Source organism: Bubalus kerabau, chromosome 2 (assembly GCF_029407905.1).
Source record: "Bubalus kerabau isolate K-KA32 ecotype Philippines breed swamp buffalo chromosome 2, PCC_UOA_SB_1v2, whole genome shotgun sequence".
Taxonomy (NCBI): domain Eukaryota; kingdom Metazoa; phylum Chordata; class Mammalia; order Artiodactyla; family Bovidae; genus Bubalus; species Bubalus kerabau.
The window spans coordinates 114020503-114045898 of NC_073625.1; the positions used below are offsets into that span (position 1 = coordinate 114020503).

General features: G+C 36.9%; 1 protein-coding gene across 7 annotated transcripts in view; it reads left to right on the forward strand.

Annotated features, from left to right (window-relative positions):
• The window catches only part of SEC22A (SEC22 homolog A, vesicle trafficking protein), an 85961-nt gene extending 60847 nt beyond the window's left edge, over positions 1 to 25114 (forward strand). For 2 of the 7 annotated variants that reach the window (XM_055568401.1, XM_055568400.1), the window contains 2 exons: positions 11161 to 11226; positions 21208 to 21829. In XM_055568401.1, the coding sequence (XP_055424376.1) occupies positions 11161 to 11226; positions 21208 to 21408 (267 nt within the window). In that variant the 3' untranslated portion in view covers positions 21409 to 21829. Of the gene's footprint in view, positions 1 to 11160; positions 11227 to 12684; positions 13489 to 13542; positions 14548 to 21207; positions 21830 to 23251; positions 24518 to 25072 lie in introns of those variants that run through there. The other 5 variants (XM_055568402.1, XM_055568403.1, XM_055568406.1 and 2 more) reach the window with 5 other exon arrangements.
• The last annotated feature ends 282 nt before the right edge of the window (positions 25115 to 25396 follow it).

A 25396-nucleotide genomic window follows, 5' to 3' on the forward strand; every position in this document is an offset into this window, starting at 1 on the left:
CTGTAATTTGCATTAATTTGCACAAGGAAAGTCTGGAAAGATAAGAAACCAATAAATGTAGTGGGAACTGGATAGATAGGAAGCAGAGTAGGATTGGGAATCTTCACAATATGTATCTTCTTAATTTTTACTTTTTGAACCATATAAATATATGACATTCAGATTTTAAATGCTAAAAATTAATATTTATTAGCACCTATTATGTAATCTGGAAAACACTTTTCTTAATCCAAATTAATAGGTAGATTTTCAAGAAACAGAAATTTCAGGCAGAGTAAAGGTATATATTTTCATGGAGGGTAAGAGAAAGCTGAGCATTTTCCCTATATTTTTGAAGCTTTTTATTGTCTGTTAGAGTCTACAATTTCCCTAGGAGCTTCAGGGTTTTTTTGTTTTAAAACAGTTCCTTAAAACTGTGGTGGTGGGGTATGAAAGCAGCATGGGGTGAATTATGAATGGGGAAAAAGTTATAGTGGTCTTTTATAGTTCAGGATGCTTATATCTTTGAAGATGTGTCTTTCTGATGGTTGATATGGAATTCTTTTTCACTGTTGTCCTAGACTAAATTCACCCCAACAACATTGCTTTCTCACTTGACCCAGGGAACTGTAAATTGTTCCATGTAGGGTTTTTAGCTATCTGGAGGCTAGGGACACCTGGTTATGTTACTCTCTTAGCATTGTTTTAAGTCTTTGTTCTGCCATAACCCAAATACACTCATCAACAGTTGAGGTTCCTAAAACAATGATGCTTTAAGAGAGGAGTGAGGAAACAAAAGAGTACAAAGTTGGGGGAATGTAATCTACAGGTACTTTGTCACTCATTGGTAGTTTTAAGGTATTTTCCAGCAAATTTTGATCTTCTCACCTAAATGAGAATTACTGCTTTTGGAAATTCACTGGACCAAAAGTAGAGATTCCCATTGTTCCAATTATTGGGGTTTTTACATCTGTATAGAGAGAATGTTCTGGTAAGTGACTGGAGCTTGGAGATATGTTTCCTTGTCTTGTTATGAAAATAATGAAGGAGTGCTATGTAGTGTTGGATTCCATGTAGTGTTGGATTCCTGAAAGATGGGATGGACAATAGGCTAACAAATGGAGAAAAATGTGATTGCAGAGAGCACTGTGATAAACTTAGAGCTCTTAGCAGGATGAGTTTAGGCATGCAAACTAGATTAACTTCAACAGTACATCTTTTATAGCTTGAACTAACCTGAAAGAAAATATATACAAAATTAGGGACCTGAGTTCTCTCTCTTTTACTCTTCCCTCAGCATCTCTTTTATCATTGTTTGTGACTTGTGTTGGTTAAAATGTTCTTTTTATTCTCATTAAAGCCACTGAACTTAAGACATACTTCTTAGCCTTTTCTCTTTCATCACTGTACTTTGTGTTCAGAATAATCTCTACAGTTGCTGTAGATAATTTTTGATCAATTAAGTAGATCTTTTTGAGGTGGTCCACTGTGTAGACTTGAGTGCAAAATCCCGAACATGGGTCTTAAACCTTTATCTGTTCTGAACTTACCTGTATCTAATCACACCCCACTGGTACAGACTTAGTCATATGGCCGCACCTATCTGTAAGAGGAGCTGGACATGAAGCTCAGCAGCCATGCCCCCAGTTAAAATGCAAGGATGCTAAAGAAAAAAAAGATATAGCTATCACAGGACTGGAAATAGTTTTCATTCCAATCCCTAAGAAAGGCAATGCCAGAGAATGCTCAAACTACAGCACAATTGCACTCATCTCACACGCTAGTTGGAGAAGGCAATGGCAACCCACTCTAGTACTCTTGCCTGGGAAATCCCATGGACAGAGGAGCCTGGTAGGCTGCAGTCCATGGGGTCGCTGAGGGTCGGACACAACTGAGCGACTTCTCTTTCACTTTTTACTTTCATGCATTGGAGAAGGAAATGGCAACCCACTCTAGTGTTCTTGTCTGGAGAATCCCAAGGACGAGGGAGCCTAGTGGGCTGCCGTCTATGGGGTTGCACAGAGTTGGACACGACTGAAGCGACTTAGCAGCAGCAGATCATGGTAGTAACAGAGAAAGTGCCAAGACAGTACCTAGATTAAGTGGCCTCAGCATTTCTTTAATACTTGATTTAAGAGCAAAGGTTTTATTTGGGGGCCATATTTTTAGATCTAGCTGAAAATGTATAGTGTGTGTCCTGAGTGTGAGCAATATATTGATATTAATTTCAAATTTGATTTTTTTAAGGCTGTGAATTCTAAATACTCTCCTTAAGTGTTAAAACTGCCACATTTATCTTCAAGTATGTAACTTGGTGCCTGAGGCAATTTAAATTTGAGAACCCACAGGAATTAACATTCCTGTGTAGTTAATGTCGTTTGAAGGTTCAGCACAAGTTTGTTTCTTCTGGATTAATAACTGATTCTTAGGGTGATAACGAGCGATTTATTACAATGCCCAGTACAGAAGTTTTTCTTTGGTATCTAAGTTCAGACTGGGGAGGTTTAGGATGAGTACAGCTCTTTTTCAAGTTGGTAAATTTGATTTGGTGTTCACAGTAACGTGTAAATTAGATTATTTTCGCTCATTTCCATACTTTGTTCTGGGTTTAGAGATGTTATTGTGAATTGACACCTCACGAATGCATAAGCTTTTATCACATTGGGCTTATTTTTCCTGTGTGCTTTTAAGGATCAGCCTTGGAATGATGATCTTAATTAGGCTGATGCCAACCAGAAGTAATTCACATGTGGTGCACTAGTAAAAAAAAAAAACAAGTATTCTGATACAGAAGTGGAAATGCTGACCTAGAAGTCAGAATACCTGGGTCACATTTGCCAATAGCAAACTTTGTGACCTTGGATGGGTTATTTTACCTTCTTGGATCTCATTTTTCTATTTTGCAAGAGGAAAGTTTTAGACTACATAGGCTCAAGGATCACTTCATTACTACGGCTCTGATTCTAAAATTGTTGGTTCAGTTCAGTTCAGTCGCTCAGTCTTGTGCGACTCTTTGCGACCCCAAATTGTTTGTAATAGATACTGTAACTAAAAGTCAACTTGCTTTTATTCCTGGAGTTCTTTATTTCCCATAGATTTGTTACTACCTTTTAAACAAATTATGTACCTATTAAAGCTCAATGGAAGTTTTTATTTCTTTAGTAGCATTATATCTATGTTAAGATGCAGTGATTGCTTTCTTAAAAAAAAAAAATGCATTTTTCGTGTGCTCTGTGCATAAAGAGTTGGAAGGAAAAGTATAGAGAAGAAAAGAAAAATCCCCCAATTTTCTCTTATTTTATTCATATCTACCATATATATACACACATATCATACCATTATGTAACTTAGTGTCCTTTTTTTCACTGAAGTTTAAAAAGTGAATGTTTCTCAATTATTACAGACCTTTAAATAGTATCATTCTAATACATTTTGTGGCTATCATAGGAAGCTTCTGCTTACCTTGACATCCTCATTTTAAAAAATTCTTTCCTTTTATTAGTTATTTCTCAAGCAGTATATTGATACCCTAGCATCCTCTGAAGGTGAATGTGATTTAAAAAAATTTGAACTCTTTACTTCAGCCCTTTCTTCCCTGCCCCACCCTTAATGCCATCTCCTGTCCGCCCTGCCCCCACTGACTCCCACTTTTCTCTCTCTCTAAACCTCTGCCCCATGTTTCCCCAGCCTGTAGCTATTCATCTGTTTTTCATATGCTTCCTCTCTACTGGCTCTGTTCTCTCGGCTCATAAGTATGTTATAGCCTGCTGATCTTTAAAAAACAAACAAAACACCCCTAAAAAACTTCTAGATGTATGTTCTTTTCTAATATTTTGAAAGCATAGACTACACTTGTGCCCCTATTCCCTTACCTCTATTCTCTTGGTTTACCATGATCCCTTTCTGCCCTTCTAATTCTTTCAGTGACCATTAAGTTCACCTGTGTCCTTCGGGTAACCAGATATTGCAGCCGCTCTAGAGGTCTTGTTTTATGTGTCCTGTCTCATCACACATGTTGTTCAGTGCTTGCTTTTGAAAATAATTCATTGTTTAAATTCAAAAATAATGTTTATTTTAGAAAACTTAGAACCAAATAAAATAGATCACTGTTAATAGTTTGATGGTTTACTTTACTCTTGACATAATCTCATCCCTTCATTTCCATGAAACAATTTTTCCTATTGTTTTCCTTTCTCTTTTCTCCTATCTTTTTTCCTTTCTCTTCTTGTTGTTCAGTTTATTTGGTAAATTTCGTCCTCCACCTGTCCTTTAAATTGTAGGGTTTGTGTCATGTGCTTGGCTTTATATTCTTTTAAGTCTACATCTTCTTGGATATTTTCATAATGACTTTTAAAAAAGTTAATGCGTGTATATCTACAGACATCAACAGTCATGCATACACAAGTAAAATATGTACATGGTAAATTTCAAGCCTGTAATTTTCATAATAGGCAATTCTCTTTCCTATTTCTCCTCCCCAGAGTCAACCACTGGTGTATCCTTCTAGAGAGACTATGTGCATATGTTAGTGAAATGAAGTGAAAGTTGCCCAGTTGTGCCCGACTCTTTGCAACCCCATGGACTATATAGTCCGTGGAGTTCTCTAGGCCAGAATACTGGAGTGGGTAGCCGTTCCGTTCTCCAGGGGATCTTCCCAACCCAGGAATTGAACCCAGGTCTCCTGCATTGCAGGTGGATTCTTTACCAGTGAGCCACCCAGGGGAGCCCACATATGTTAATACATATGTATTTATAGATTTACTTATATATTCTTTTAAAATTATTCCTTTGTAAATGTCAGTATATTATTCATATTGATTTGAATCTTTTCCCATCTAACTATAAATCATTTCATGGCAGTATATAGAGATTCTTGTTAGTGACTGAAAAGAATTTTTTTTCATTTGTATCCCTGTTTCCCCCACCACACACCATTTTATTTTGAAAGAATTCAAACTTACAGAAAGGTTTTAAAAAACAATACAATTAACAGCTACCAAACCATTCAGTGCCACAGTAATCCAAGTCTGTGCCCCAACCAGTAATGCTGACGAAGCTGGAGTTGAACGGTTCTATGAAGACCTACAACTAACACCCAGAAAAGATGTTCTTTTCATTATATGGGACTGGAATGCAAAAGTAGGAAGTCAAGAAACACCTGGAGTAACAGGCAAATTTGGCCTTGGAATACAGAATGAAGCAGGGCAAAGGCTAACAGAGTTTTGACAAGAGAATGCACTTGTCATAGCAAACACCCTCTTCCAACAACAAAAGAGAAGACTACCATGGACATCAGCAGATGGTCAATATAGAAATCATATTGATTATATTCTTTGCAGCCAAAGATGTAGAAGCTCTATACAGTCAGCAAAAACAAGACCGGGAGCTGACTGTGGCTCAGATCATGAACTTCTTATTGCTAAATTCAGACTTAAATTGAAGAAAGTAAGGAAAACCACTAGGACATTCAGGTATGACCTAAATCAAATGCCTCACAATTATACAATGGAAGTGACAAATAGATTCAAGGGTTTAGATCTGATAGACAGTGCCTGAAGAACTATGGATGGAGGTTCGTGACATTGTACAAGAGGCAGTGATCAAGACCATCTCCAAGAAAAAGAAATGCAAAAAGGCAAAATGGTTGCATGAGGAGGCCTTACAAATAGCTGAGAAAAGAAGAGAAGCTAAAGGCAAAAGAGAAAACGAAAGATATACCCATTTGAATTCGGAGTTCCAACGAATAGCAAGGAGAGATAAGTGATAAATGCAAAGAAATAGAGGAAAACAATAGAATGGGAAAGACTAGAGATCTCTTCAAGAAAATTAGAGATACCAGGGAAAATTTTCATGCAAAGAAGGGCACAATAAAGGAAAGAAATGTTACGGACCTAACACAGGCAGAAGATATTAAGAAGAGGTGGCAAGAATACACAGAAGAATTATACAAAAAAGATCTTCATGACCCAGATAACCACGATGGTGTGATCACTCACCTATAGCCAGACTTCCTGGAATGCAAAGTCAAGTGGGCCTTAGGAAGCATCACTACAAACAAAGCTAGTGGAGGTGTTGGAATTCCAGCTGAGCCATTTCAAATCCTAAAAGATGATGCTGTGAAAGTGCTGCACTCAATATGCCAGCAAATTTGGAAAACTCAGCAGTGGCCCCAGGACTGGAAAAGGTCAGTTTTCATTCCAATCCCAAAGAAAGGCAATGCCAAAGAATGTTCAAGCTACCCCACAATTGCCCTCATCTCACACACTAGCAAAGTAATGCTCAAAATCCTCCAAACCAGGCTTCAGTAGTACGTGAACCATGAACTTCCAGATGTTCAAGCTGGTTTTAGAAAAGGCAGAGGAACCAGAGATCAAATTGCCAACATATGTTGGATCATTGAAAGAGCCAGAGAGTTCCAGAAAAACATCTATTTCTGCTCTATTGACTTTGCCAAAGCCTTTGACTGTGTGGATCACAACAAACTGTAAAAAATTCTTAAAGGGATGGAAATTCCAGACCACCTGACCTGCCTCCTGAGAAATCTGTATGCAAGTCAAGAAGCAACAGTTAGAACTGGACATGGAACAACAGATTGGTTCCAAACCAGGAAAGGAGTATGTCAAGGCTGCATATTGTTACCCTGCTTATTTAACTTATATGTAGAGTACATCATGAGAAATGCCAGGCTGGATGAAGCATAAGCTGGAATCAAGATTGCTGTGAAAAATATCAATAACCTCAGATATGCAGATGACACCACCCTTATGGCAGAAAGCAAAGAAGAACTAAAGAGCTTCTTGATGAAAGTGAAAGAGGAGAGTGAAAATGTTGGCTTAAAGCTCAACATTCAGAAAACTAAGATCATGGCATCTGGTCCCATCACTTCATGGCAAATAGATGGGGAAACAGTGGAAACAGTGAGAGACTTTATTTTGGGGGGCTCCAAAAATTTGGGGGGGCTCACTGCAGATGGTGACTGCAGTCATGAAATTATAAGACATTTGCTCCTTGGAAGAAAAGCTATGAAATTAAAAGACGCTTACTCCTTGGAAGAAAAGCTATGGTCAACCTAGACAGCATATTAAAAAGCAAAGACATTACTTTGCCAACAAAGATCTATCTAGTCAAAGCTATGGTTTGTCCAGTAGTCTTGTATGGATGTGAGAGTTGGACTATATAGAAAGCTGAGCACTGAAGAATTGATGCTTTTAAACTGTGGTGTTGAAGACTCTTGAGCCTTCCTTGGACAGCAAGGAGATCCAACCAGTCCATCCTAAAGGAAATCAGTCCTGAATATTCATTGGAAGGACTGATGCTAAAACTGAAGCTCCAACACTTTGACTCCAGTACTTTACCTGATGTGAAGTACTGACTCGTTAGAAAAGTCCCTGATGCTGGGAAAGATTGAAAGCCGGAGGAGAAGGGGACGACAGAGGATGAGATAGTTGGATGGCATCACCGACTTGATGGACATGAGTTTGAGTAAGCTCCGGAATTTGTTGATGGACAGGGAAGCCTGGCATGCTGCAGTCCATGGGGTTACAAAGATTCGGACACGACAGAGTGACTGAACTGAACTGTTACATACCTGCCATTCTTTCTTCCTTTCTCTCTTTATTTTCTTTTTTTTCTGAATCATTGGAAAGTAAAATTGTCAGTATTATGACAGATGTATTCCAAAATTATTCAATATGTCTGTCTTTAGGACTAGAACATTCTCCTGCATAATCACAATACCTTTATTAAACAAAAGAAACTGAAGACCAATGCTGTTGCTGCTGCTAAGTCGCTTCAGTCATGTCCGACTCTGTGCAACCCCATAGACGGCAGCCCACTAGGCTCCTCTGTCCCTGGGATTCTCCAGGCAAGAATACTGGAGGGGGTTGCCATTTCCTTCTCCAATGCGTGAAAGTGAAAAGTGAAAGTGAAGTCGCTCAGTCGTGTCTGACTCTTGGTGACCCCATGGACTGCAGCCTACCAGGCTCCTTCGTCCATGGGACTTTCCAGGCAAGAGTGCTGGAGTGGGGTGCCATTGCCTTCTCCAGAAGACCAATGCAGTATTAGCTAATAATAAAATCTATTTTCAGATTTCACAATTCATATTTGACCCCAAATATCCTTTATATTTATATTTTTTCCTCTCTACAGTCTATCAGCCAGTCAAGAAATATATTTTGCATTTCGTTGTCATACTCCTTTATTTCATTTAACTACTATTTAAATATTTGACTACTAAACTAAATCTCTAGGTTAAACTCTTACCTGAAGCTGACTTAAATGGCTACTAAACTTATTTTTTTAATATCTCACGAGCAACTCCAAAATACCTGAGTCCAGAATGAACTCATTTTTTCTTCCCTCAAGCCTATTTTTCCTCCTATATTCCCAGTTTAGTGTTTGTGCATGCTTAGTCTCTCAGTCGTGTCCGACTTTTTGTGACTCCATGGACTGTAGCCCGCCAGGCTCCTCTGTCCATGGGGATTCTCCAGGCAAGAATACTGGAGTGGGTTGCTATGCCCTCCTCCAGGGGATCTTCCCAACCCAGGAATGGACATTGCAGCATCTGAACCACCAGGAAAGGCCAACTTAGTGTATGGTATCATTCAAATGTTACCTACCTAGGAGACCGTGGAGTCATCCTATCCTCTTAAAACTGTACAAGCTACTCCGTTTGCCTGGAATTCTTGTCCTACCTTGTCTACTGGTTTATCCTTCAAGATGCAAATTAAGCTTTACTTTCTGTGACAAACCTTCTTGATCCTTTTTTTCTCCAGAATTAAATGTGTCTCCAGTAGGCTCCCTTAGTACCCTATACATACACCTATCCCATCAGTTACCACTTTGGATGTAAATTGTTACTTTCTATATCTGCCTTCCTGATTTGAGTTGAGCTTCCTCATTTTGTGTTGACTTGTTTTCTGTCCTTGGTTGCATAATACAGTACTTGGGCCATCAGTGTTTAATGGATGACTATTTTTTGAAAGAAGAATATGTTTATAAATATTCTCTTTACTAAGTGGAAATAAAGATTTTCCAAAGCACAACTCAATTTGGCATTCATTTGTTGAATTCCCACTTTGTGCACAGTTTCTTGCAAGTAGTAAGATTTATTTTCTTCCTTGAAGGAAGGTTAGGATCTCAGTGAGAAGACAAGGCTAGCATATTAGAGATTTAAACAATATTAAAAGGTAATCCTAATTATCTGATAAATGATGCATATAGTAACCTTTGGGAAGGAGAAATTAGTGAATGTTTTTGAATACTTACTGTGTCCGTTACTGTTCTTTGTGTTTCCCAATATTATTGATATTTCATTGACTCTGTACAACTTTTATTTTCAAAAAAGGGAATTGGAGTTAAATATTAATAATAGTCCATGGTCATTAGATCAGATCAGATCAGTCGCTCAGTCGTGTCCGACTCTTTGCGACCCCATGAATCACAGCACGCCAGGCCTCCCTGTCCATCACCAACTCCCGGAGTTCACTCAGACTCACGTCCATCGAGTCAGTGATGCCATCCAGCCATCTCATCCTCTGTCGTCCCCTTCTCCTCCTGCCCCCAATCCCTCCCAGCATCAAAGTCTTTTCCAGTGAGTCAACTCTTCGCATGAGGTGGCCAAAGTACTGGACATACAGCTAGCTAAAAAATAAAGACTTGAACCCAGTTCTGATCTACTCCAGAAACATGCTGTTAAGTGTTCCAAAGGCAATTAAGAGAGTTATAAAGTCATAGTGTAAATTTAGGGAAAATATAATATTCGATTTTAAGACAATAATGAAATTATTGTATAGCCCCACAGTTAAAGGTTATGTAATCATTACAAATTAAGTGGTTGAGAAATATTTAGTATCTTAACATGTTTTATGATATAGTGTGAAGTACTAAAAAGTACATAAAAGTATGATTCCATTTTTTCAAAGTACATATATTTTTGTACAGAAAGGATTAGAAGGAAGTACATAAATGGTTAGCAGTAATTCTCCCAAAATTGTGATATTATGTACTATGTGAGTTTCTTCTTTGTAACATTTTGTTTCAGGTTCTCTACAATGAACATTAACTTTTATAATCAAAAAAGATCATTGAAACAGAAGAAAAAACAATCAAGCAGAACTTATTTAAAAGTCTTAGAATTATTAAAGTAGAAGGGCTTTTTCTTGACCTTCCTTGTCTCTGGTATAGAACTGGTCTAACCATCCCAGACAGATTAATGGTTTCTATTTTAAGATCCTCTCACTAGGTAGGATAAGCCATTTTCTCTCTGCCTTACAGGCATTTCTGTTGCCCAATAGCAAATGGAAAAGGAACGTTCGCTTTATGTTATTTCAAGAACTCATAGTCATAAGAGACACTCCCATGTCTTCTGAAAATTTTTATTGTATAGAGAGATTTTTTTTTTTTTTAAATAAGGGCCAAATTTAATGTTTCTACCTAGAAGATAAGAAATTTGATGCTCCTGTTTGGGCTTTACGTTCTACTCCTTCAAAAGACATGAGAAATACAGATATTTAAAAGGAACCAAAGAGGAGTAGAAAAAAATGGGTTTTTACGTGTCTCTATTAGTTTTCTTTTAAAAGAAATACTCTTATACATAATCTATCTCTGTTTTTCCTCTGAGTGGTTTTAACATAATACATGTGTCTGAATTTCCTCATTAGGATTTAGCACACTCTAGTGGACAGTAGCTTTTCAATTTTAGTTGTCTTTTTAAAAAAATTTTAATCATGTCAAATGACTTCATTGGACAGTTCGGTGATGTGCTAGTTCTAGATGTAAACTATCAGTATTTATTTGAGTCAAATAGTAATCCCAATAAGCAGGCCTAGCTTTATAGGCTGCTGGGGTATTGTATATTTTCATATGGTTTCTTTAGTGGAAAGTAGAGACACGTTTAATGTTACTCTGAAACTTGTTTCCATTGGCTTTCATCTTCTCTTGGGTAAGATATAATTGATGGGGAAGCCCAGACCTAAAGGAACACTGGTAGTCTTCCCCTACCTCACACTCCCAGGTTCTTATGATGTGTTTTATGTTTCTCTTTTAGGACTCTTGAATATTTTTATATGCCACTTTTGAAAATTTTGACCATTTGTGCATAAAGGTCATATCCTATCCCAATGGATTGTTTTTGGAAATGGGCTTCCACAGAAAGAATAACTTTTTATTTTATTTTTGCAGAGTGATGGTGAGGACTTTAATTACATTGTTGCATTTTTTCTTGGAACAGCAGCCTGCCTTTACCAGGTAGGTTCTCTCTCATTTTTAAGAAATACCTTCCTGTTATTGCTCATTTCAGGTGTTATTTCTAATTAACTTCTTGGGCACTTTAAATAAGATAATGTCTGAGTTCTTTGCCTCGTTTTTCAGTTTGAGCCTCTGTTAGCTTTGTGACCCTTTTGAATGAACATAGACCCCAGTGAATTCAGTGTTAGCCCTCTTCCTGTGCTGGGGCTTCATTGGCAGCAGGTCATCAGCCTGTGGCAGTAAAGGCTACTTCTAGATATTCCGGTGACTTATTATTCTACTTGCAGCCTCTGCTTTTACTCCAGGTTGAGGATTTTGTATTTTTGAGAAGGTCTGTGAAGAGGGATGGAGAAGGCAATGACACCCCACTCCAGTACTCTTGCCTGGAAAATCCCATGGACGGAGGAGCCTGGTGGGCTGCAGTCCATGGGGTCGCTGGGAGTCGGGCACGACTGAGCGACTTCACTTTCACTTTTCACTTTCATGCATTGGAGAAGGAAATGGCAACCCACTCCAGTGTTCTTGCCTGGAGAATCCCAGGGACAGGCTGCCATCTCTGGGGTCGCACAGAGTCGGACACGACTGAAGCGACTTAGCAGCAGCAGTGAAGAGGGAACAGCAAAAGCAGGATTTTAGGATATTTAATTTAGCAGTGATGAATAGGGTAGATTGTCAGAGCAGAGAGACTACAAGTAATGATATTACTTTTGAGGCAGAAGGTAAGGAAAGCCTAAATTATGGTAATGGCAGTGAAAAGTGAAAGTGAAAGTCGCTCAGTTGTTTCCAACTTTTTGCAACCGCATGGACTACACAGTCCATGGAATTCTCCAGGCCAGAATACTGGAGTGGGTAGCCTACCCCTTCTCCAGGTAATGGCAGTAGGGATAGGAAAAGAAAGGATGCTGAGAAGGAAGACTCCCTGAGATTTGAAGACCAGGTAGATCTGAGACTTCAGGAGAGAGGAGGTTTTGTACCTGAATCATAGGGAGATACATACTCTCATTTCCAAGACCAGAGGAGGCACAGATGTGTTAGAGAAAGGAGATTTAACCATGCTGATTACCCAGATTCAAGTGTTTTTGCTGAAACATGTTAGAGCAAGCAAGGCCTTTTGACTTAACACTTATAGGTGTCACATTTCTCTGTCTTGCATAGAAAAATGTTAGATTCAGTCCTGCAAATAAAAGGGTACCTAAAACTCAGAAGAAATCTTTAGGGAAATACATTAAATATATGCGTTTGACTTTTATGTGAAGACATTAGAAATTTTAGTTTCAGTGGCCCCATTTTTTTAAATTCCCCTAATTTTTCTTAATCATTTATATTAGCTTTAGAAATTGTTTTTCTGTCAAATTTGACAGATTGAGTTATAATGAATGACATTTCATGCAGGAGATATGAAAGCTTGTCTTCAATGATGTCACAAGTATTTTAATTTTATGAAATATTCTTGTGCAGATTTCGTCCTTTAATCTCTACAGGCTATCACAGAGGGTATATTATCCTCACTTTTTTGGAAAAGAGAAATCTGAAGCAGTTTCAATACTGTCCTGAGATCACATAGCCAGCAAGTGGTAGAGTCAGAACTGAACTGAGTCCTCAGATTTTAAATGTCATATTCATTCCACTATATCATGCTATCTCTAAGCAAAATTCCTATATTTGCATGACTTTTATAATGCTGTAAGTGTATAACTTAATAACTTATATGCACTATTTCATATTCTAAAACAATGTGAGGTAAATATTAACTTTAAAATAGTCTCATGAATGATTATCCTTATAAAATATACTTTTAGCTGTTTTACCTTAATGAATTTTAAATGCCAATAATAATGCAAAAATGTGTTGAGCTCTTCCTTTGTGGTAAGCCCTTTACATTCCTTACGCCATTTGATCCTCAAAGAAAGCCCCACACTAATCCTATTATTATCACCATTTTTCACAGCAGCCTAGACCGTTCTTACAGTCAGTCAGTGACTTGAATCTAGGTGATCTTAGAACCAGTGCTCTTACCAAGGATAGGCATACCTCTGTAACTTTCTCAGAACAGATGAAAGTATTGATAGTTTTAAGAGTAGCCTCATGGTGGAGCAATGTCACCCAGGTCTTCTTTTAACTTGAGAAGTAAACAGATAAATACTTTAAAAAAGAAAATGAAAAAAACAATGTCCTTCATATTGACAGGCTTGAAACTGAATGCTTTCCAAATATGATTAGCATATTCCTATGATTTCCCCATAGGAAGAATTAAGTAGCTTTTACCATGTGATATGCTGTATCTCCAATTTCAGGATATTTTTTAATCTCCTTTAGATCAGACCTCAAAGACCGCTACTGCATGGTTTGTTGCCTTTTCCTCCAGGCTCTGGATGCTTACAGAATCACAGGGTTCAGTCAGATAGAGATCATCTTGATATGGAACATTTACAATAGGAAATCTGGGAATTCCCTGGCAGTTCAGTGGTTAGAACTCCATGCTTCCACAGCAGAGGGCATGGACTCAATTCCTAATCTGGGCACTAACATCCTGCAAGCTGCATTGCATGACCAAAAACATAAAGTAGGAAATCAGAAGAAACTAGAGATTGTGCTTTTCCTTCTGTGTTTTATTTTGGAAACCTTTAGACTTATAGAAAAGTTGAGAAACTGGTACACCTAGAATCACCAGTTGTTAACATTTCACAACATTTGCTTTATCTCATTCTTTTTTTGTATGTTTTTGTATATGGGGTATATACTCATTGTTTACAATGTAAGTTGCAGATAAAATGAATATGTGAAGTTGTTTTTCTTATTAGACTCTTTATTTTGAGGTAATTAGACTCACCTGGAGTCATAAAGTGTGCTTACATAACATTTATCCATTTCCTCCCAATGTAACCACCTTGGAAAGCTATAATACAACATCACAGTGCATATTGATGCTGTCAAGTATATAACAGTCCTTACCATAAAGACTCCTCATGTTGCCCTTTATAGTTCCCTCCTGCCCCAGCCCCAACCCCTCTTTAATCTCTGGCAACTACTACTGTGTTCTCCATTAATATAATTTTCTCATTTTGAATGTGTTATATGAATGGAACCACATGGTATATATAACCTTTTGTGGTTGGCATTTTTTATTTGGCATAATTCTCTGAAGGTTTATCCGTGCATGTGTCAGTGGTTTGTCCTTTTTATTGCTGAATTGTATCCCATGGTATGGCTGTACCCCAGTTTGTTTGATCTTTCACTCATTTAAAGGACATCTGAACTGTTTCTAGTTTTTGGCTATTATAAATAAAGGTGCTATAAACTTTCATGGTTGGGATTTTGTGTGAAAAAATTCTTCATTTCTCTGAGCTCAGTGCCCAGGAGTACAATTACTGGGTCATAGTAGTTGCATGCTTATTAAGAAACAAACTGTTTTCCAGAGTAGTGTACCACTTTACATTCAGCATTGTGTGAATGACCTAGTTTCTCTGCATCCTTGTCAGCGTTTGGTGTTGTCTGTATTTTTTTTTTTTTTTTTTAGCCATTCTGATAAATGTGTAGTGATAATCTCATTGTGGTTTTAATTTTCATTTTCCTAGGGGCTAATGATGTTGAAAATAGTTTCATGTTTGCCATCTGTGTATCATCTTGGGTGAAATGTCTGTTCATGTCTTTCGCCTATTTTCTAATGGGATTGTTTGTCTTTTACTGTTGAGTTTGAGAGTTCTTTATATATTTTAGATATTAGTCCTTTGTCAGATATGTAGCAAATATCTTCTCCCAGTCTTTGCTTATCTTTTCATCCTCTTAAGAGTCTTTTGTAGTTCAAGTATTTTAAATTTTTATGAAGTTTAATTGATCAGTTTTTCCTTTTTTTTCCCCTCTACTGAATTGCTTTTGCATTGAAAAAATCTGTTGGGCATGTTTATGTGGATCTGTTTCTGGATCCTCTATTCTGTTCTGTTGATCTATGTGTCTGTTCCTCTGCCAGTACCATACAGTTTTGATTACTTCTGCTATTAGTAAGTCTTTAAAAAAAAAAAAAGATTATTTTTATTTTTTGGCTGTGGTGGGTCTTTGTTGCTGCACATGGGCTTTCTCTAGTTACCGTGAGCAGGGGCTGCTCTTCACTGGTGTGTGGGCTTCTCACTGTGATGGCTTCTGTTGTTGCAGAGCACAGGCTCTAGGTGTACAGACGTCAGTAGCTGTAGCACGTGGGCTCAGTAGTCGTGGCACACAGGCTTAGTTGCTCCAGAGCATGTGGGATCTTCCTGGGCCAGGGATTGAACCAGTGTCCCCTGCATTGCAAGGTGGATTCTTAACCACTGGACCACCAGGAAAACCCTAATAAGTCTTACAATTTTCTTAATAGTTATAGAGCTATTCACATAATTGTTTACAATGGATGGTTTGCATTTTATAAGGAAATTGTCCATTTCACTTAAGTTATCAAATTTGCATGTTGGATGGTTGTGGTATTCCCTTACTATCCTTTTGATGTCTATAGGATATGTAGTGATATTTCTTATTTCAGTCCTCATATTGATCATTTGTATCTTCTCTTTTCTTGATCATTCTTATTAATTTCATTGATCTTCTCACAGAGCCTGTTCCTTGTTTTATTGTTTTTTTTCCTATTTTCTATTTTATTGATTTCTGCACTACCTCCATTGTTTCTTTCCTCATGTTTGCTCTGGGTTTATTTGACTCTTCTTTTCCAGGGTTCTTGAGGTGAGAGCTTAGATGATTTGACTTGAGAATTTTCTCTTTTTTAATGTGTACATTTAATATTACATATTTCCCTCTTAGTACTTCTTTAGTTCCATTCCATACTTTGAGATGTTGTATTTTCATTTAATTCAGTGTATTTAAAATTTTTTTCCTTGCAGTTTCCTCTTTGGCCTGTGGATTATTTAGAATTGTGTTGCTTAGTTTCCAAGTGTTTGGATATTTTCATTTTCTTTCCATTATTCTAGTTTGATTCCATTTTAGTTTGATAACATAGTCTGTGTGATTTCAGTTATTTTACATTTGTTGAGGTTTGTTCTGTGGCCCAGAATATGTTTTGTCTTGGTATATATTTCACGGGCACTTGAATAGAATGTGTATTCTGTTGTTGTTAAGTGAGTGTTCTGTAAATGTTGATTCGATTCTGTTGGTTGATAGTGTTGCTCAGTTTTTATATGTCTTTGCTGATGTTTCTCGCTAGTTCTATCAATTGTTGGGCTTCCCAGGTGGCACCAGTGGTAAAGAACCCACCTGCCAATGCAGGAGACATAAGAGATGCGGATTTGATCCCTGGTTCAAGAAAATCCCTGGAAGAGGAAATGACAACCCATTCCAGTATCTTTGCCTAGAGAATCCCATGAACAGAGGAGCCTGGTGGGCTTTATGGGATCATGGGGTCCATGGGGTCACAAAGAGCTGGACATGCCTGAAGCAACTTAACATACATGCACACTCAGAGGAGTATTGAAATTTTCAACTATAGTTGTGTATTTGTGTATTTCTTATTTGAGTTCTGTCAGTTTTTGCATCTCTGTTGTTTGGTTCATACACATTTAGGATTGCTCGATCTTCTTAATTAATTGATCCATTTATCATTATATCCCTCTCTGTCCCTGGTTATTTTTGCTTTCTTTGAAATATTTTTACTTATTTATTTTTATTTTTTGGTCACACTTTCTGTTTCTTAGTTTCTTGACCAGGGATGGAACTTGTGCACCCTGCAGTAGAAACATGGAGTCTGGACCACCCAGAAAGTCCCAAAATATTTTTATATAGGATAGCCACTCATGCTTGCCTTTGGTTAGTGTTTGCATGCTACATCTTTTTCCATCCTTTTACTTTAAACTTGCCTGTATCATTTGAAGTGAATTTCTAGTAGATAACATAGAGTTTGTTATGTTTTTTAATACATCCTGCCAATCTCTATCTTTTAATTGCTATATTTAACCCATTTATATCCGGTGTAGCTATTGACATGTTAAGGCTTTTGTCTGCCTTCTTATTTTTTGTTTTCAGCTTTTTCATTTTTATGTTTTATTGTTTGTGTCTTCCTGTGGATTACTTGAACTTTTTTTTTAGAACTCCATTTGGTTTTATCTATGATGTTTTTGAATGTATTTCTTTGGATGACTTTAAATATTGCTCTAAGGTACTACATTTTACTTACTCAGTTTACTGGTGTCATCATTTTACTAGTTCAGGTGAAGCATAGAAATTGTACCTCTTTATATCTCTTTGTCCTCCTCTATTTATAATTGTCTTAAGTATTTCCTCTACATATATTTAGAAACATATCAGACCCTGTTACAATTTTTACTTCAATCATCAAACATAATTTAGAAAATTCTTAAAAAGGCAAAGCTAGTCATTAACATGTATTTTTGCTGTATTCTTTTTCTATCCAGTGTTCCAAGGTTCCTTTTTTTTTGGTTTCCTTTCTGTCTGGAGAACTTCCTTTAGCCATTCCTTTAGAGTATATTTGTAGGTGATGAATTCTCTTCATCTTCTGTCATCTGCTGCTGCTGCTGCTGCTGCTAAGTTGCTTCAGTCGTGTCCGACTCTGTGCGACCCCATAGACGGCAGCCCACCAGGCTCCGCCGTCCCTGGGATTCTCCAGGCAAGAACACTGGAGTGGGTTCTGTCATCTGAGAATGTCTTTATTTTTCCTTCATTCCTAAAGGATATTTTTGTTGGGTATAGGATTCTGGATTGACAGTTAATTTTCTTTCAACACTTGAAAAACGTTGTTCCACTCTTATCTGAACTTCATAGCTTCTGATGAGAAATCCATTGCCTTTGTAATGCCAAGTGGAGGTGAATTTCTGCAGTCCTTCTTAGTCTCCAGTGATACACCATGGGTGGGGTTGAGGGACTCCTACCATCCAGTGGAAATTAAAGTTCTGGCTTCCCACTTGCCTTCTCTGAAGCCCTGGAGAATTAGAACATTAGCATTAGAGCCTTAGAGCATTATAGGCTCCCCACATAGGCTTTGATGGGGTGAATGTGGGTGGTCACAGTTTGTGTGTGTGTATGTTTGGCTTTTTTGGTTTGTTTTGGTTTGGTTCTGGTGGTATTTGGCTGTAGTAGAATAGTTGTTATGTACAAGTTTCTGTCATGAAAAATCGCATCACTCTTGGTCTTTTGGCTAGAGAAAGCAAAATTTTATTGAGTTTTGTTTGTTTTGTTGGTGTGGGTCCAGTGGTTTTCTAGTTGTCAGCTTCTTCAGCTCCAAGTGTGGGATATATGAGGCAAAACAAACAAACAAACTTAGGTAATTTACCAATGTGTCATTCCTTGAGACTTAAGGTCCTTAGCCTGTCTTCCTTCTTCTCTTTATCATCCAGAGTCATCTGATACTTGTTTGATATATAATGTCCAGGGTTTTTAGTTGTATCTAGTGGAAAGAATAGAGGAAAGTGCATCGACTCCATCTTCCCAGAAGCAGAGGTTCCTGCAGTTTTTTTTTTGTTTTAAAGTAAGTTACAAACATCAAGATATTTCACCTCTGGAAAATTCAGCATGTGTCTTTTGATACCAGAGACATCGTTCTGTTGTACATAGCCGTGATACCTTTATCACACCCAAGAAATTTAATGTTGATACAATATTACCTAACATAGGATTCATATTCAGATTATGTTGTCTCCAAAATGTTCTCTGTAGCTCTTTTCCTCTGATTTCAAATTGTGCATTGTGTTTGGTTGTTGTGTATCTTTTAACCTACATTGCCATCTCCTGGCCTTTTTGTTGTTCTATTTTGTTTTGGTCTTTCATAACCCTGATATTTTTTAACAGTCCAGGCAAATACCTTATAGAATGCCCCATAATCTAGATGTGTCTCTTGTGATTAGATTCAGGTTAGTTAGTTTGGTGACCATACTATGTAGTATAGTATTCTGTATACCTCTAATTTCATAAGTCAAGAGGCATGTAATAAATTTGATCATTCGATTAAGTGATGCCTAACAGATATCTCCATTGCAAAAGTATCTTTTCCTCTTTGTAATTAATAAGTAATCTGTGGGGTATAGACCATTATCTTTAAAGCCTTTGAAAACCACAAATTAAATATTTATTAAAAAAAAATACGAGGTACTCTAGCTCTTCTTCATAGTAGAATTTCCAGTTAATAAATGTAAAGAATGATGGAAATTGAAAGCGACCATTTGGCAAACACCTGTGGCAGGCAGGAATCATCAATAGATACTAAAATTAGTGGGCAAAATATGATGGGATAGAAATCTACATAATCTCAAAGTATCCTCCTACAGGATACTGATTACAAGGGGAAAAATAGTAACTACTGGAGAAACCTGTTGGATACCACCTTACCAAAAGATCAAAGTTAATAAGTAATTTGACACATCACACATTACCTCTTTGGTATTCTTCTTTCCAAAATTGGATATCCTCTATTCAATTTTGAGACAATATCAGGCGAACCAAAATTAAGGGCCATTTTACAAAATAACTTATCAGTAGTCTTTAAACTGTTAAGGTCATGGAAAACAAAGAAAGACTTGAGCTGTTAAAGATTCAAGGAGACCTGACAACTAAATGAAATATGGAGTCCTGGGTTGGATTCTGGACCAGGAAAAGGGTCTTATGGGACAGCTGGCAAAACTCAAGTGAAGTCTTTAGGTTACTTAATAGTATTAAAATCAATGTTAATTTCTTGTTTTGATGATTATACTGTGGTTATATGACGATAACATTTGGTTGGGGTAAAAAGCTTTTGCAACTTTTCTTGCATTTAAAATTATTTCAAAAGAAAATTTATATTTGTTTTTCAACTTTTTAAATTCAAAACACTCCAATAAAATAAATTTTTCCAATTAAATTTTGCTTGGATAGCAAACACAGTCCTGATTTGTGTAAGAACTAAACACATTAAGCAGAACATCACATTCTTTCTGTATTGTCACAAACACTCTAATGTTCTTCTGGTTCTGAAGTCTGGATATAATTTCACACAGAAACCTGCACCTCTTTCCTAAGACTTTGTGATCATATGTAATTCCTATATATCCCAGACTTGGAAAACAGTTCATTGATTCAACAGATTTTTATTGTGCACTTATTATATACATACCAGGCACTGTTTGGGGCAATGGAGAAAAGTGAGTGAATAAGGCAGTTAAAAACCTCTCCCTCATGAAACTTGGATTTCATTGGAAGACTACAGATGACAAATAAAATAAGCATATTTTTGAAGTATGTTAATAAATGTAATATAGAGAAAAATAAAGGCGGAAAAGTGAATGCCAGGGTTTAGGTGCAGGGGAGTACTTTATCTTCTAAATCAGCACTCATTGCGTCCTGTGTCCCATTTTTAAAAATCTTTTCTAGAACATAACTACTTGATTTTATATATATAAATACATATATATACTTATGTATAAACTTTATAATCTGTCTTCTTCTAGTAGAATGTAAGCTCCATCTGAGTGAGGTCTTTGTTTACTTAAAACCAAAGAACAATGCTAAAGAGATAAATAAATTTCCATTGAATAAATTCTCCCTCAGGTGTTCTCTCAGGTCCTAGTTTAGCCCCTTGCACTCAAGTAAATATTTGCTGATTTCATTAATATACAGATTCAGGTTATATGAGCCCATTTTGCTGAATAACTTGTATGAGTTTTTTTAACTTTTCTGGGATAAGAACCCTTAAGATCCTAAGACTGCTTCTTAGTTGCCTGTCATCTTGAGGAATTTGTTTAGCTTGTTTGCATGGAAGTTATCTATTTTAAATATGATACAAAATGCTTTTCCTTTTGAAAAATGAAAAACATAAAAGGAGAAACCTATTTCCCTCTTAAGCTGTGGAGCTTTCATAGCTGAATGTCTTAAAGATATTACATTGTCTTATCTGTAGTTGAAAAATTCCCTTACTCCACTTGCATATTTCACCCTGTGGCTTGTTAAAGTTTTATAGTTGCAGCATCTATTTCTTCTTCCTATAACCCTAATCATCATTCATTTTTGTATTTTCAACAGTGTTATTTACTTGTCTACTATACCAGCTGGCGGAATGTCAAATCTTTTTTGACCTTTGGTTTAATCTGTCTATGCAACATGTATCTCTATGAACTGCGCAATCTCTGGCAGCTTTTTTTTCACGTGACTGTGGGAGCATTTGTTACACTACAGATCTGGCTAAGGCAAGCCCAGGGCAAAGCTCCTGATTATGATGTCTGACACCATCCTTCAGACACACTGCCTTGCCTTAAAGAGGAAAAGGAAGGACACTACCACTGTGCTGAAGAAACTGTTCACCACAAATGAGAAGCTCTGCTTTCTTTCTCTCCAGCTGCCCTTTTTAAGTCAGCGTGGCATGCCTGTGAGCATGCAGTACCTGGTAGGCAAATTCCTCTCAGCAGAATGTTGGCTGTGATTGTCATTCAGAAGATGAGGACACCTCTCTACAGGACAGTGGCAGTGGAAGAGCAGTCAGATGCCATTGGAAGACTGGGCCAACAGCTCTGAATCACGGCTGGAGAATTCAGTCCAAAAGCAGGTGTGGGACTTGCTCTGAGAACCAAGCAGGAACTCTACAACCCCAGTTTGCCTTTGTGAGGCATTAGTATAGACCAAATAAAAGATGCTGCAGTGAATTGGAAAGTTTATGTGTAAAACAAATGACTTACTAAATATTAGACCATTTGCACATTCATTGTACCATGAGTTTATGAAGTCCAGATTGGTGTGGAATGGTTTCTTTTTCCTTTTATATTTTTGCTTGAATGTTAACTCTGGAAATCACCTGATGTAGGAGAAGGCTGTGGTGAGCTCATCCCTGGAGCGTCATAAGTATTGAAAACACAGTGAACATGTTTCTTTCCTAGACCGCATTTATACCTTCTCTTGAAATCACTTTTTAAAAATATGTCATTGGAAAAAAAAAAAAAAAGTCATTGGGCTATAGCCATTATTTGCCAAACTTCAATCACTTAAGTATTACATATGCTATTATTTACTTAATATTTATCTTTTAAATTTTAAAATATTTTAAAAAGAAACTAACCTCTACCCCAAGTGAAAAACCAGCATCAGTTTGCCATTAAAAAAAGAGAACTACAGAATAAATTAAAAATAAAACAGGATGTTGTTAGATTCTAACTGGATGCTAATGACTGCCAAGGCTCTGAATCCAGGAAGCCTACTCTTTCTTTGTTGTAGTGAGAGATGTTACCTAGCCCCAAAATGGGCTCTCTCTGTGGAATTATCAGAAATGTAAAAGACAATTATAAAGGGAATGACATTCACACTGTGATTCAACATTATTTAATTCTGTGTTGTGTATCGCCTAAAGTCATATAACATGCCACGAAGTGATCTGGGTCCTGCCCTTTGGAAACACTGAGTTGTTCTAAAAGAATCAGAAGGTAGCTCTTCTCTCAGCACTTCTTATTATTCCTCTTACTATTTCATGGCTTCGAGGAGTTAAGCACCTACTGTCTAAGTGGTGCTTTTTGATAACTTTGTAAAGATTGTTTAAGCAGTTGTGAATTATTAGAGGAAGCATATTTTAGTTCTTTTAGCAAAATCTACTACTCTTCTGGTTTTGAGGGCTTCCCGGTGGCTCAGATGATAAAGAATCTGCCTGCAGTGTAGGAGACCTGGTTTGATCTCTGGGTTGGGCAGATTCCCTGGAGAAGAGAGTGGACACCCACTCCAGTATTTCTTGCCTGGAGAATTCCATGGACAGAGGAGCCTGGTGGGTTATAGTCCATGGGGTTGCACAGAGTCAGACAAGGACTGAGAGACTAAGACTTTCTGGTTTTGAAATCATCTTCATGAGTGATTTTCTTGAGCAAAGATTCCAATTAAGGAATTCATAAGGTTTGAAATTTGATATCCAGAAAAACAGTGGACTCATTACATGTAATTCATGTTACTGGGTATATTAATTAAGCAGAAAAAATTGTCCAGAGGGGTAAAGTGACCAAACTGCATTGTTTCCAGAACCAGTTTATATAGGTATGCTTACAATGAGAAATCCTGCGTAACTACAACCTTTTTGCTACACTTTCCTTTTTAGGAGAATGAGGCAAAAGAAGACAGTGAAAACTTAGGATTTTGGGGATTTATTTAATACAAGAAACTCCAGTTCCCTCCAATTTTCTGCCCCTAACAAAACTGCAAAGAAATTATGAATATTCTGAGAGATGTCCCAAGGTACCACATGATCCTAAATCATCAAAATGAAATTGATTTATGTTTGGTGTTTTGTAGTTAACTGAGAAAGTTAACTTGGTTCACTTTACTTTAGAAAGTAAAACTTGAGAAAGTTTTTTAGAAACTAATGGTTAAAGCAAGAAGAGTTTTCTTGTAAATAGTTGATTAACCAGGAGATTGGAGTATTCTGGTTCATCGAGATTTTGTTGTATATTGATACTTTATAGCTCTCTTACCAGTTTGGTTCTTTTTATTATTGAGTCATAATGTTTGGTATTAAGCAAGGACACTTGAAAACTCACCAGCTATCTTTAAAGGCTTCATTTGTTTTTCATTTAGTTTTTTCACCAGCTATTTTGGATAAGGGGATGTTTATATTTTAATGTAAAAAATGAAAACAGGTATAAATAATGTTTTATGTATAGAAATGTTTTCTTTCATTATTTGGTGCCTGCATCTTTGTGTGTTTATACAGCTTTCCTGCCTCTGTCATGTTGTCGCCAAAGAAAGTATGAATTTAGAAAGATAAATTTTTGCCATCAATGTAAAGAAGTTTTTAAGCTCTTGAGAAAGAATCACTTAGGCCTCTAATGTGTATGATGGTGATACGTTGCATTTATATTGCAGTTTTACTTCTAAGAGCACCTACCTAATCATAACGGGTCTTCTACTGTCGAGGAGGTACTATTTTCCCCATAGGAAAGAGGACACTATGATAACCAGGTGTTAGGGACTTACCTAGGGTCAAGAGCAAAACACACACGATTTCTAATCTCTTAGCCCAGGGTTGGGCTAATGAAGGTAGCTAAGATTATATTAATGAAGATAACTAAGATTATATTTAGGAAATATGTCTATTCTTGGTAAAATTGAAGTCCTGGGGACTTCTTAAAATAATCCGCTTTAGCCCGCTATTGTATCTAGGTGTATATTATCTTAAGGTAATTCTGAAATATTGCTTTTGATTAGGGTGTTTTATGAGGGCAAAGACACTCCCTTTTATATCCTAAAATTATTTGCAATATTTGCTTGCTTTTTTCGGATGTGTATTTGAACTATACCTGGCCTCTTTGCCAAAAGAATTTGGGAAGCATATCCAAAAAGGACATACATAATAATGGTAATAAAATATGAACATTAAGGGAAGAAAAGCAAAACAAATGAGACGGGAAGGAAGGGTGAACACATTGCTGTTACTGAGTATAAAATTTGATTCTTGAATTTCTTGAAAGTCAAGGCTAGAAAAAGGAAAACAAGTTTTGCCTTGATTTATATCCAAAGTCAGAGTGTGTTTCTCAGAGAAGACGTCTTCCTGATGAATTCAGGTAAAAATGTTTGCACTTGGCGGTCTTGTGAAATGCTAAAAGAACAAAATCCTCAGTTGTTTTATACACATTTCCATATTACAATTGTGCCTTGGATCCTCAACTTTGTACCAGCTTTCAAAGGCTTTTATTTCAGGGCTTTCTTTTATGTGTTTAATAGAGGATTTTGTTTCAATAAGAATTCTGCTCCTAAGCTAAAAGCAAGTATCCGTGTTAAAGCTTGAAAATCCATTTAAGACAAATGCCTTGACACTTGGAAAACCTTTACCCAATTTTGTAATTTTATGACTTATATAAAGTGAATCTGCTACCTCTGGGTTAGCACATTTGTTTTGTATTAAATATTGTCTTTTTCACAGTGGAATCCAGTCTGGAGAAATACATAGCTCCATTTCTTTTGAACTGTGTGTGGAATCTCATTAGAATTCTGATTTGTCAAGCCTCCACAGAGACCAGATTCATCAGGTGAATCTTTAACCTTCCTGTCACAAAAGTGCTTTCTCCTGGGGTTAGCGACCTACCAAAAAGGCATACACTTGGCCTTTATTACAAGATTTACTGAGTAACCCAAGAACCCATTCCAGGCTGTTGGATTTCCAAGAGACAAGCAAATTTTATGTGTGTGTTCACTATTCTTTTTGTTGTTTTAACAGACTTTTAATTCACTTCAAAATAGTTTTAAT